General features: G+C 39.4%; 1 protein-coding gene across 7 annotated transcripts in view; it reads right to left on the bottom strand.

Annotated features, from left to right (window-relative positions):
• The window catches only part of EPB41L4A (erythrocyte membrane protein band 4.1 like 4A), a 259,288-nt gene that overhangs the window by 97,995 nt on the left and 147,423 nt on the right, over positions 1-13,870 (bottom strand). For all 7 annotated transcript variants that reach the window (XM_019940833.3, XM_019940834.3, XM_019940835.3 and 4 more), the window contains 5 exons: positions 10,338-10,435; positions 9,028-9,148; positions 6,377-6,464; positions 3,796-3,884; positions 3,176-3,239 (listed from right to left, as the gene is read on the bottom strand). In XM_019940833.3, the coding sequence (XP_019796392.1) occupies positions 3,176-3,239; positions 3,796-3,884; positions 6,377-6,464; positions 9,028-9,148; positions 10,338-10,435 (460 nt within the window). The remainder of the gene's footprint in view (positions 1-3,175; positions 3,240-3,795; positions 3,885-6,376; positions 6,465-9,027; positions 9,149-10,337; positions 10,436-13,870) is intronic.

Here is a 13,870-nt window from a genome sequence, read left to right as displayed (position 1 = left end):
AAGATCCCACATGCCATGGAGCAACTATGCCTGTGCGCCACAACTACTGAGCCCGCGTGGCAAGAGCCCGTGCTCCACAACAAGAGAAGCCATGGCAATGAGAAGCCCGCGCACCGCAACGAAGAGTAGCCCCCGCTCGCCACAACTAAAGAAAGCCTGCGCACAGCAACGAAGACCCAATGCAGCCAAAAATAAATTAATTAAATAAATAAATTTTTTAAAAAATTTAAAGAATAAAATAAAATAAATTTTAAAATTCCTTTGATTCAAGCCTGAGTTATATGTGACCTGCTTTGGCACCTTACTAGAGACCACTGCCAGGAGCACACAGTGCCTCAGGCTGCACACAAACAAACATCCGTGCCTTCTCAGAGATGCTACAGCAAAGGGACTGAGCTGTGTGTGTAGGAAACCAGGCCACCCTGTGGAGACTGCCATTTTTTAAAAAAATCACATGCTGACATCAATTTTGTTATCGTTTTCGCTTAATAATGAAGAAATGTAAGAAGCTGAAAGTTCGAGTTAGCTGAAACTTTAACAAATATTTATCCCAAGGTTGTAGAAGACATTTTAAGGCACTGTAATAATAATGTACAAAGAGTTCACCAAAGGCACTCCTTCACAAAAATAACTTAGGTCTAAATGGAAAAAATGACTTTGAATAATAGTAATGCTTCCATGAAAATTCTTTTTCTTTTTTATATTTTTATTGAGGTATAACACACATAATCTTTTTTTTTTAATTGAGGGAACAGGTGACCTTTTTCTTTTTTTTTTAAATTAATTTATTTTTGTTGTGTTGGGTCTTCGTTTCTGTGCGAGGGCTTTCTCTAGTTGTGGCAAGCGGGGGCCACTCTTCATCGCGGTGCGCAGGCCTCTCACTATCGCGGCCTTTTTGCGGAGCACAGGCTCCAGACGCGCAGGCTCAGCAGCTGTGGCTCACGGGCCCAGCTGCTCCGCGGCATGTGGGATCCTCCCAGACCAGGGCTTGAACCCGCGTCCCCTGCATCAGCAGGCAGATTCTCAACCACTGCGCCACCAGGGAAGCCCCCTGACATATAATCGTATATTAGTTTCAGGTATACAACATAATGATTTGATATTTGTATACAATGCAAAATGGTCACCACAATAAGTCAAGCTCTGTCACCTTATATAGTTACAGAAAAGTTTTCTTTCTTGTGATGAGAACTTTTAAAGATCTACTCTCTTAGAAATGTTCAAATATACAACTTATTTTATCACTGAACGTTTGTACATTTTGACCCCCTTTATACATTTTTACCAACCCCCCAACAAATAATGAATTCTTTGGGAGGAGAATCTTATGTAATATGTACAAGTTTTACAGTGGCAATGATGACATTATTATTATTATTTTCTTTTGGACTACAGGAGTTGGAATTTGGCTACTTAATTTTAAGTTAAAAATAATTTTAGACTTAAATAATTTTAGACTTAAACTAATTTTAGTCTACAAATAATTTTAGACTTATTCAGAATTCCTGAAAACCTTTTCGTTTTGTGAATAGTTTCCCTTGCTGTGCCAAAACTTTTTAGATTGATGTGATCCCTTTGTTTATTTTGTTTTCATGAAAAGCCTTATCATTTTATTATCACTTTCTCTTTTTTTTTGGCTGTGCAGCTTGTGGGATCTTAATCTTAGTTCCCTGACCAGGGATTGAACCCAGGCCCTCAGCAGTGAGAGAGCGGAGTCCTAACCACTAGACTGCCAGGGAATTCCCATTATCACATTCTTATTAAAAACTTGAAATGTTATTTCCAAGTATTAAACAGACCTTACTCCTTGCATTATCAAGTCACATGAAACCAGCAGCAGGATAGGAAGAAAACTGTATAACACTATTATCTAATGAGCTATTCTACAATACTTTTGGATAATTTTAATTCAGTCTTTTATCAGCACATCTTTTAAGGTTGAAGAAAACTGGACTTTCTTCAGACTAGACTGTTGAGAACTACTACAAGCTTTTTAGACTATTCGTTCCTTTAAAAACTAGGAATTTCCCCTCCTTACAAGTTAAAACTCATGTCAAAAATTCAATTTTAGTTTCATCAATAATTGGCAGCATATCACACAGTTCTGGGAGGGATCACTGTATTTTTTCTAGAAGAAGAACCAATAGTAGTATCAGGTTTTCTGATTTGGCAGCCCACCATCCCAGTACATCAGTTCACTGATCAGGCTGCAAGTATTTACTGAGCACCTGCTACACGTGGGGCACTAAACCAGATACCAGGTTCCAACTGTGGTTGCAGCCACTTTGCTTCCTGTATCCCAGCTTGTGGCTGCATCAGCAGATTTTGTTTACTTCTTTCTACAAGTATCTTATTAGAAAGTCAATTCAACACTGTTCACTTAAGTTTTATTTCAGCATAAAGTTAGCATCAAGGAGACAGAAGGATGAATTCTCCTACGTCGTATTTTCATCCACGTATCCCAACATGAATTATAGGAATAGCACTTCAAGGGAGCATTATTTTCACAGGGAGATTAAAAGGAAGCTTTCACATCCTGTCTTCTTTTGCCCAGTTTCCTAAAAGCTACCTGTCAATGCACGAGAGCACCCTGAGGCTCTGACAAACACTGTACCCGCTACCCAAACAGTACTGGAGGTCACTGCCAACCTGCAGAGTGACCGTCAGCACTTCTGCACCCTTGGCTTACAGCCTCCCTTGAAAGCATCCAGAATTTCCCATATGGTTTATCTACCACGCTCAACTAGGGAAAGAACAGAAGTGTGACTCCCTACAGGTTGTTGTTCAATTGACTTCGGGACAAAATTAGGACACGTTTTATCCCGCATGCAGGCTGTGCCCTTCTAATTACATGAATCTTACCTTCATAGACCATATTAAAGATGGAATTACACTAATAGTGATAATCACATCCTATTCTCTCCTGTGCCCTAGAAAGGTTATTTTTTTTCCTTTGCTAAAACTGAAGTGACATTTCTCCATTACCAACTCATTCATTCCTACTCATTTCCCCTTCCCTTCCTTGACAAATTGTTCACATGAGTCAATTAACCTCCTTCCATGTGGCTGCAGCTGAAGAAAACATGGCGGTTTTACTTCACCGTGTCTTCTAAGTCATCAATGAGTAGACAAGGCTTCCCGTCTCAGGGAAGCTAAGCACTAAACACAAACTTACATCTTTTCCCAGTACTCTGAGTTCAAACTGTGTCTCCTTGAAGTGAACCTTTGTAATCCGAGGCCTGAAAAGCAAAACAGATAGTGGGAAGTATTCAGTAGAAAAAGACTGGTTTATAGACTACTACTGGAATTGTAGAGAGTTCCCTGTACATCCTTCATTCTGGACACCTTCTTGAACAAAACTCCATTCTCACTCTCCTGGGCTTCTCCAATACATGCAGACAAGCTTGGAGTCCCCAGGCCCTGGTGGTGCTGCCTTCCCAGACACAGTGGAGTGCTATGGGCTCCCCTATCTCTCTCAGATCCTTCCCCATTTAGAGTTAGAACTCAGAGGAGTCCTGGGCCCACAGACTACCCTGGAATGGGTAGGAAATCCTACTACACACAGCTTCCATGGACAAGAGAGTCCAGAACCAAAATACCTGAAATTTACAGAGAAAAGATACACCGATATGCATTGGAAGAAAACTTATACCCAAGTTCACTCATTTACTTGTCAACCACTGGAAAGGTACTTGTTTGCCTTTCCCCAACTCTTTCAATGACATACAAGTCCCATAAGCCGAATACATACAGCGTACAACTTTAATACCAACTCTGCCCTCAAGTTAAACTTACCAGAAATACTTCCCCACTTGTTTTTTATTCTTGTAGACAACAACACCAACCGGAGTTAATCCCAAGAAATACTCAGATTTGTTTTCTCCCTACAAAAACAAACATATGTTTATAACCATAAATTTGTTCATGTAAAAACTCTTTCTCAAACTGTAACTAGCCATACACACATAATCTGTTGCATAAATACTAGATTTGGTTTTTGAAAGACATCATCTTAGAAAGCTAGCTAAGCTATCATGGTAGCTAATGTGCTGCTCATTTTTTTCAAAGTTTTTAAGAAAATTTTTCTTAGTGCTTTCTAACTGGTCACCTCAGTTCATTAAGAGAACCTGGACTACCTACCAATCCAGCCACTGACTGATTCACCCCGTGTTGCTTCTACAGTGGTGTTCAACCCTGGTTGCACATTAACCAGGAATTCCTCATGCAGCTTAAAATGCTGATGCCTGGGTACCATCAAAACTGGTTAAATGAGAATCTGTAATGAAGGGGCCCAGGTATCAGAAACACATCAATGCTCCAGGTGATTCTCCTGTGCAGCCAAGAACTGACCACCACTGGCTGCTCTCAAGGGCCCCTTCCAAGGACTCGTCTTGATCTTACTCTCTGATCGGGACAGTCATGAGTCCTGGTTCACCACCGCCCTCCCCAGAAACCTCAGGCAGCCACCTGCAGACATACATATGGATTTTCTGAGGTCTCCAGCATGCTGCTTCCTATTTCCATTTGTGACTTTAAGACTGCTCAAAAATTTTAAAATACGATTTCTTCTGCTAGGTGAAGACTGGAAACCCTTCATTTCCGGGCAATAACAAATCCCAATTAAGAAAGTGGGATCCTGGGCTTCCCTGGTGGCGCAGTGGTTGAGAGTCCGCCTGCCGATTCAGGGGACACGGGTTCATGCCCCGGTCCGGGAGGATCCCACGTGCCGCGGAGCGGCTGGGCCCGTGAGCCATGGCCGCTGAGCCTACGCGTCTGGAGCCTGTGCTCCGCAACGGGAGAGGCCACAACAGTGAGAGGCCCCCGTACCGCAAAAAAAAAAAAAAAGAAAATGGGATTCTGAAATGAAAAGGTCACAGAGTGGATACCAAGAACACACAGAGAATTGTGTTTGCATCCATCTTTTTTCTACCCTAAGGTCAAATAACAGCCTGCAAAGTCCAATTCCCAAGGAACATAAGATAACTAATATATTTTCAAAAAATATCAGCTGTTGCCCACTTTCAGTTCTAAAAATTCGATTTTAAAGGAATGTACGGAAGATTCTAACGAATTCGGTTCATTTGCCATAAATTTCCACCTCCCACAAAAAAAAAATTTTTGAATTAGAATAAACATCATACAAATGCAGAGGCATTTCGCAGAAGACTCTCTCTTTATACATTTCCTATAAAATATATTTGTTAAAAAACTGAAAACCTAACAAGATTAATGTGGCTAGAAGAAAAAAAATAATAATTACTCCACAAAGTTTTACAAGTATTTTTAAAGGACAGCAGTATGGAGCATTTAATGGTTTAATGAGATTAGACTGTAATTTATCAGGGAGCTACTACTTCTCCCAAATATGTAACTTTTATTGCCATATTAACAGTATAACCAGGGATGCTTCTAATTCTTTACAAATAATATGAGATGATTTGTTTTAGCAAACTCTGATGAGCAAAAGACATATTACAAAATGAATACATCAATGAGCTGTTTGCATTACAGTAAGTCTTATCAGGGTTTCTTAAAAATTGAGTTCCAAAAAAAACCCAACTGAGTTCCATAATCCAAATGACAAACATTCAATCTACGTATAATCTTTAGCAATTCACTTCGTGTAAAGAATAAGACAACTGGTCCATTTTCTCAAATAATCAGATTTGTCAATTGGTAACTAAACTCTCATAAAATCAAAGACAATGACATTCCAATCTCACTGGTGTACAATAACCAGTTGGTAACCTTAGAGAAGTGGCTCAAAGTTGAAAATCTGGATCCTGAACACTCAGTACAGATTCAGTGTAAGTGCCCACTGATCATATTCCGTAAGTTTTCATCAGCCACTGAAGAAAAACTGCAAAAATTCTCCTATTTATGCAGTGGCAATAACTATAGTAGGCAGTAACCCTAATATTGACAGAACCTGCATATCCAACATAGAACCACCAACAGTTACACATATACTGTTGCCTAAAGTCTACTTTAGCAGGCAGGTGATTTTATGAATGTTTTTCAGCCATAAAATCTATTTTTTGGAAAATCCTCCTGTTTTCTGTCTAATATAATCAATTATAGACCAATTTAAAACTGTTTTGATGTTTAGCTAAGCCCTCTGGAGCTGTTATCCAGGTTGTGTTTTCAAGCCCAGTTAACTGTTTTTCTACACACGGAAATATGATCACAGACCTTTATGCAAAACTCATTAGGCTTTAATCCACGCACGAGATTCTTTGTGTTCAAAAACATCAGATGAAGAAGTATCATCTGCTCACTAAACAACAGGACTGCTCCTTTCCTTTGGGAGTTCCAGTGACTTTTTAAGAAAATGTCATCAGCTTAAAATACTCTGTGTTAATTAAATGTTACTCACATAGACAGGATGGAGGTCAACACCATACATCTCCAGAGATTTAGCAGTCCTCAAATAATTCAGCTCCGCTTCAGAAGGAGCCTGACCCCTACGCCCAGCATAAAAACAAAGAGCCTTACTTTACTGATAGCTACTACGCTCACAGGGAACAGAAGCCATTTTCACTATATTCGCTGGAAAAATAAATAATGTTTTGTGCTAATGCAAACATAAGCCTTCGTAGTTCAAGAAGACTCTTGCCTTCGTGGTGACAAAATTTTAATACTCTGAGGTGATACTTGTAAGTTAATTTCATTTACCAAATCTAGTTTTGCTCATTATAGCTGATCTCAGTAGCCCCACATATATTAAAAAGTCTCAGTTTCAGAAACCCCCAAAGAGATTACTGAGCATATAAGCACTCAAATTAAAAAGCATACCCTTTACAGACAGTAAAACGTCTCTGTGTACCGGCAGCTCTCCACCGGGAGGGAAACGAAGGAGAGCAGTGTTGGAGGGAAGAAGAGAATGGGCCCTCACCACCCAACCGGGGCTCATCAGCATCTCCTGAGCACATGTGTAGTCCTTTAGAAACTGTAAAAGTACTTGACACTTTCTTAATACAAAGTATAAAAATCTTCCCAAAATCGTCATTGGTGACAATATACAGAAAATAGCATTCATTCCTAAAGAGGGTAAGCATCTGCCAGGAATCTCCATGGATGACTGGAACTCTCTCTCTCTCTCTCTCTCTCTCTCTCTCTCTCTCTCTGTGTGTGTGTGTGTGTGTGTGTGTGTGTATGAGAGAGAGAGAGAGAGAGAGAGAGATTTTTAATGGTTAACAAAAGGAGTCACAAATTTTTAAAAATTAAGAAATCCTGCTTCGATGCAATCCCATGTTTCAGCCATGGTACTCTGGAAAGCCCAGCAATATAATACTTTTGAAATCTATAAAGAAGAATGTTTACCACAAATTAGACACAAGAAAGCTACCAAACCTTGATCAGATTTAGTCTTTTAGAAATAGCAGTCACGCTGTCAACGCCATGCCATAAAACAGATAAGGTCCTTTATCAAAGCTCCCTGATAATTTCAAAACATAAGTGTACTTGGAAACTCCTAGCAGAATCAGTATTCTCAGGATGTGCCAAACACGGTGCCCTTCATAATGTTGTAACAGGTACTCTCTTAGCACCCACTTCAGTGAAACCTTAAAACGAAGGACTCTAGAACCAGGCTGGAGAGCATTCTGGGGCATGTTAACACAAGGTGGAAAGCCTAGTTTCTCTGATTGCAATTCAGCAACTGACTTCTGGTGCTACTCACTGAAACAGATCCTTTAGGCAAACATTTTTTGTTGACCAGATTAATTCTACACTTTTTTTCACCTTAACTGTAATACATCTGAAAGAAACCAAGCAAATTCAAAGGGGGATGTTACATAAGAGGCAATAAAGCAAAGTTAATCAGTATAGAGGATTTAACCAAAATAACTATAATTAAATTATAACTTCAATGCTGCAGGCCATTAATTGAAAATCCTACTAGTGGAGTGTGTTTATTTCTCAGAAGCACATGTGGTGTTAACATAATACCCCTTGAGGCTCCACACTGGCATCATGATCTCCAGATTCATTGCTAGAGACTGAATAGGGCTTTGCTTGTAACTGTGAAGAACTTACATACTTAAGACAGAGCAAATCCAGAATACATTAAGGCTTTTGTGGTAATAACATATATTTATAGTTTAAAAAAAATAAATTTCACAAGGTACTGGTGACTGAAAAAAATAGAAGATTGCAAAATACAGTATGTACAGAATGATTTCATTGTAAAATCATACATACATAAATCTATATAAAATAAATTTTCTCTATGGGAAATCATGCATAGAGAGAGGTCTGAAAGGCCATTAACTAAAAATATGTTGACTTTAGGTACTGGGATTTACTCTCTCTTTTACACTTTTTTTCCCTTTATACTTTTTAAATTGTCTGGGTTTCCTATGTGCATTTTAGTGTTATAAGCAGTAAAAAAAAAAAAAACAAAAAAACAAAAAAAAACTTTGAAAAGAAAAAATGTTCAAGGCACAGACGAAGAATTTGTTAAGAAACTTTTCTTAAGCCTGTCAATAGCATAAAATGATGGTTGATGGGCGATGTGACATAAAGTGGGATTCTTTTTCTTCCAGCTTTATTGAGATATAATTGACATATAACGTTATATAAGTTAAAGGTGTACAACATGTTGATTTGATACATTTATATACTGCAAAATGATCACCACTATAGCACAGCCAACACCTCCATCTCGTTACATAATGACGATTTGTTTTTTGTTGTGATAACATTTGAGATCTACTCTCTTAGCAACTTTCAAGTGTTATGGATAGACCTTGAGGGCATAATGCTTAGTGAAGTAAGACAGATAAAGACAAATTCTTGTATAATACCACCTGTATGTGGAATCTAAAAAAGCCAACCTCATAAAAACAGAGACTAGAACGGCGGTTACCAGGGCCTGGGGGGGTAGGGAATGGGGCGGGGCGGGGCGGTGCGGTGCGGGAAATGGAGAGATGTTGGTCAAAGAATATAAACTTATAGTTTCAAGATGAAGTTCTGGGGCCCTAATGTACAACATGTTGATTATTGTTAATAAAATGTGATTCTTACATTAGAGTTTTATGAATCCTTTCTATAGCTTCTTCAAGTTCTTCCTTCTGATCAGGAACAAACCGGTACTCTGACACATACCCCGCAGTATGCTTATACGGATCATAATCTCCAAGTTCCGCTAAAAAAGAAAGAAACTGTAATTTTTTTCCATTTTAGGAAAATATTCCTAAAAATACAGGAATAAAAGTATTCTTCTCATGCTTAAACATTTTCTTCAAATGCTTTATTAATAAATGTATATAAGATAATAACTAATTTTAGTTTAAAACAACTCTGATGAGACTATATGGATAGTATAAACAAAATCTTATATTAAAAAGATAAAATTTTTGCTTTCTGCAAGACTATGATTATCATTTTCATTTAAGTTATTCTTACCAGTTTATATGAAGTAAAATGTTGTACACAGAATTTAAAGTACATATAATGGAAATGCTTGAGGTGAAAAACAACCATAACCTCTCTCAGACAATGACACCAAGAGATAAATCATGTGGTTCAAAACGTATTTGCCCCACATAATGGTCATGGAAATATAATACAATGCTGCACATAACCCCATTACAGTTTACACAAAGAAACTAAATGAAGCCAGAGAGTTCACTATGTTATGCTTATAAAAATTCTCCCTACATTAATCCACCTTCCAAACCCAACCAGTTCCCCAGTTCATTTACACAACATTTTTCCTAGAATATTTTTTCTAAGCTATTTCTGGTCTGCAAGAATCACACAGGCAAGGAACATGCTGTCTCATCACCCCCATACCCTGCTTGATTCTTAGAAGGGGCTCAGTAAATATTAAGTGGAAACAGCCTCAGCTTCAGCCTCCAAAACGACAGTACAACCTGGAGCTGCCCCCATGGCCGCCACATGGATGGCAAGAGCTGACGGACAACGGGTGCGGACTGTGGGCCACGCTCTAAACTGGCGATGGACCTGCCCACGTGGAGTCATCACAACAGCCACTTGGAAGCAGTGGGATCTCTGAGGCAGAGCGGCTCAGAGGGATCAATCAACTCAGGAGGAATGTAGAATAGAACAAATTTTCAGACCTTCCACGGAATCAAGAATCAGTGCTATTCCTGTGACTAAAACTCCATGCAACCTACTACAAGGGATATGTAACTAGCTTCACTTTTACCCCTCCTGAAGGCACAGTGATTAAAACCTGAAATCTGACTAAATTCAATTTCTTTTTAGCAAAATGTCATTTGATAAGAAGAACTTTATAAACTTGCTTAAAAAGAAAAATTCAAACATTCTTCTCAAGAGCTCTGAAGCAAATTTGCTTAAGTGGAACCTACACTGGATGGCATACGCTCCCAGCTGAGCAGCGGTGTTGACAGGGCAGGGCAGCCGGCCCTGAAGGACATCTTGCTTCACCTGCAAGAAAAACTGATATCTAAAAGAGAAATGGAAAAGAGAGATTAATGATATCTTCCACTACCCTGACCTGTAGTTTCAGACCCTGAAACCCATCACCTTTCACGAAAATAAAGCCACTTTCTTCTCTTTTGTGAGGGGGCCGTTGCATGAACAGGGACTATTTACACACACTGCAGAGGCAATCAGGGTAGTGGCTAAAGAGTGCAGGCTCTCAAGTTAAACCAACTGGATTGCATCCCAGCTCCAGGACTCACGAGCTCTTGGCCTTGGACAGCTGCTTCACATAACAGCCAGGCTCTTCAAAGGTAAAAGTGAGACCATGAAGTATCTACACCTCATCAGGTTGACGTGGAGGTTTCATACAAGCTAGTCTCACCATTCTCATCACTGCCACTGCCACTAACACTACAACATGTTCTCACTGGAATGAAAAAATTACAAGAACCCAGCCAATATGCTATGTGTTATCAGGGTCTAAAATCATGGATACAGGACAGAAAGGTCATTATAATGTAATTCCATCAATCCTCCCACTTATTAAGATGCTGCCCATTATCTGCGGCTTTGCTCATTCCACCTGCTAAAAGAAAACCTTGTACAATAATAGTGCTACTGGGCTTCCCTGGTGGCACAGTGGTTAAGAATCTGCCTGTCAATGCAGGGGACACGGGTTCAAGCCCTGGTCCAGGAGGATCCCACATGCCGTGGAGCAAATAAGCCTGTGTGCCACAACTACTGAGCCCATGAGCCACAAATACTGAGCGTGCGTGCCACAACTACTGAAGCCTGCGTGCTACAACTACTGAAGCCCGTGCACCTAGAGCCCGTGCTCCGCAACAGGAGAAGCCACCGCGATGAGAAGCCCGCACACCGCAACAAAGAGTAGCCTCCACTCACCACTACTAGAGAAAGCCCACGCACAGCAACGGAGACCCAACACAGCCACCATAAATAAATAAATGAATGAATGAATGAATAAAGAAATAAATAATACTGCTACCCACTGTTCTAAACATTGTAAATATAGTAACTCATTCCAAGTATTTAACAGACAATAATTTATTTAAGACTTTAAAATGAGGTTAGCACTATTATTATCTCTTTTGCAGATGAAGAAGCTAACAGACACAAAGAGATGAAAAAATTTGTCCACGATCTCGCAACTAGTTAAGTAGCATAGCTAGAACTGGAACCCAGGCAATGTGACCCTAGCACTCTCTTAATCAGGATGTTATGCAACCTTAGCTAGCTTTCCCCCTCCCATTCAGCCTTTCTGCCAGTGAGTGAAAGAGGTTTATGAACCAATACAATGAACCATCCATGCCGTCCTCAGCCGCCATCACTTATTCTCCCTCTCTCTCTCCCATACACACACACACACACACACACACACACACACACACACACACACACACACACACACACACACACACACACACACACACACACACCAGGCTGTCTTTTGTGATTTCTCTTTCTTTGCAAGGTGACGCTCGCTGTCATTGGGAATGGCAGGAAAAAAAGCATAGGAAATTAATTCTAAAAATCAGCTGTGGTAAGTTTTTCTTCACCCAAGGCTCACAACCAAAGTTCTTAGTGAATTTTAGATGCTACTCTGATTATTTCTAGAAGACTGATAATGAACTTCGTGCCCACAGGCTTAAGTGAAAATCTGCCTAACACCTTGTGTTTCCCCACTACTCAGTTAGTAAATGTCACCACGGTTCTCCAGACACATAAGCAAGGGAAACCCAGGACAATGTGTAACCCCTGGCACCCACGTTCAATCACTAAACCTGTTTTTTGGAGTCTATACACTGTCTTCCATCTCCTAGTCCAGGTCACTAACCACTGGGTTTCTAAAACCTTCACTACCCTTGCCACTAGTCATACTTATCTCCCTTGCAAAAGACCCTTCCAAGAGGTAACTAGGATAATGTCACTGCCTTGATTTAAAAACAAACAAACAAAACTTAAGACACTTCCCTTTGCCTTCAGGACAAAGTTCAAGATCCCTAAGATAGCTTACAATACTTGCTTATTTCTTGAGTCAAATCTCTTGCCATTACCAATGGCTAACCCCACTCCTTAAGTTGCGTTCACTTTCCCAGCCCTACTAACTACTTTCCATTCCCTGAATGCTCATCTTAGATATCAAATCCAGTTTGTTATAATCATCTGGGTTCCTCTTGAAGAGGAGAAAAGCAGAGTAAAGTGACATTAGCAGAACTGAAATGCAAAAATATAGACATTTCCCCAGAATTACTGCTGCTTGCTGGAAACTTGTGTTTAGCTTCACTCCCTTCCTCTATTGTTAACTTGGAATCTCTTTTCCTAAAGTGTATTTTTTTGAGTAAATGGGTCACAGAGGCACATTTGTCTTGCTCCATTAAGACTTTTATAACATTTGACTGAATAGTAAGATCTTTTGCCAAATAAAGAAACTGAGGGACCTAATCCCATAAGACTTTGCTTCAGAAAGGGAAAGAGAACCAAGGAGATGATTTCCCCTTGCTTTTACAAAGACAGAGCTGAAACAGAGAAAGACAAGCCGGTACAAAGAAAAAGGAACCAGACCCCACTGGTGACTGGTGACTGTATTCCCAGCACCTAGGGTTTAGCACACAGTAACTGCTCAGTAAATAGCTGTTGACTTGATGATAGATATATGAACAGATAGACAGATAGATGAAAATGGAAAAAAATGAACATTCTTTGTTGTCTCTGAGAAATTCATGAAGAAAAAAAAGGACATCTGTTCAAACCTCCCTGGGTAGCCTGCCTTTTAAAGATACTAGAGATCTTTAAGTCATTCCATTAAAAAAAAATAATCCACTAAAATCAAAGGAGACAAGTAAACTATTTTTAACTAATAATTTTATTAATTTTTATCACAGCATCATATTAGTTTTGTATAAGACAAATCTGTGATACAGTAAAATCATACTTTTACATGCTGAACATTTTATCTTATCTCAGCGCTTGTTTTTAACTATATATAACTTATTTTGTCCATTTATGGGACCTAGACTACAATTTTTTATTTAAATTACAGATTTAGAGTTCCTGAGTCTTTCCTTCTACATCATTCTGATTAAGGCTATGACTGCATGTGTGAGTCCTTGTTTATCTCTGGTTTTAACCCGATAAATCCCAGTTTGCCTAGAACAGTCCTAGCTTAAGTCTGTTACACATTCCCCATTATTAATAACTCTCTTCACCATTCTCCCAAGTGTTAGGATTTGAACAATAAATTATATTGTAACCCTAGTTACACTGTACCCACATTGGGGGAAAAAATGTTGATTTAACATGATCCTCTTAATAAGGAAGCTTTCCAGAACACACTCTGGTACAAAGCAGAGGCCGCATTACTGGCTATCTCTGTATGTAAATTAATACACTGGTGTACATGCACTGTGGCCCAAGCTAGATTATGAGCCCTGGGGGA

The sequence above is a fragment of the Tursiops truncatus genome, chromosome 3 (assembly GCF_011762595.2).
Source record: "Tursiops truncatus isolate mTurTru1 chromosome 3, mTurTru1.mat.Y, whole genome shotgun sequence".
Taxonomy (NCBI): domain Eukaryota; kingdom Metazoa; phylum Chordata; class Mammalia; order Artiodactyla; family Delphinidae; genus Tursiops; species Tursiops truncatus.
This window is presented reverse-complemented; position numbering and strand designations above follow the sequence as displayed.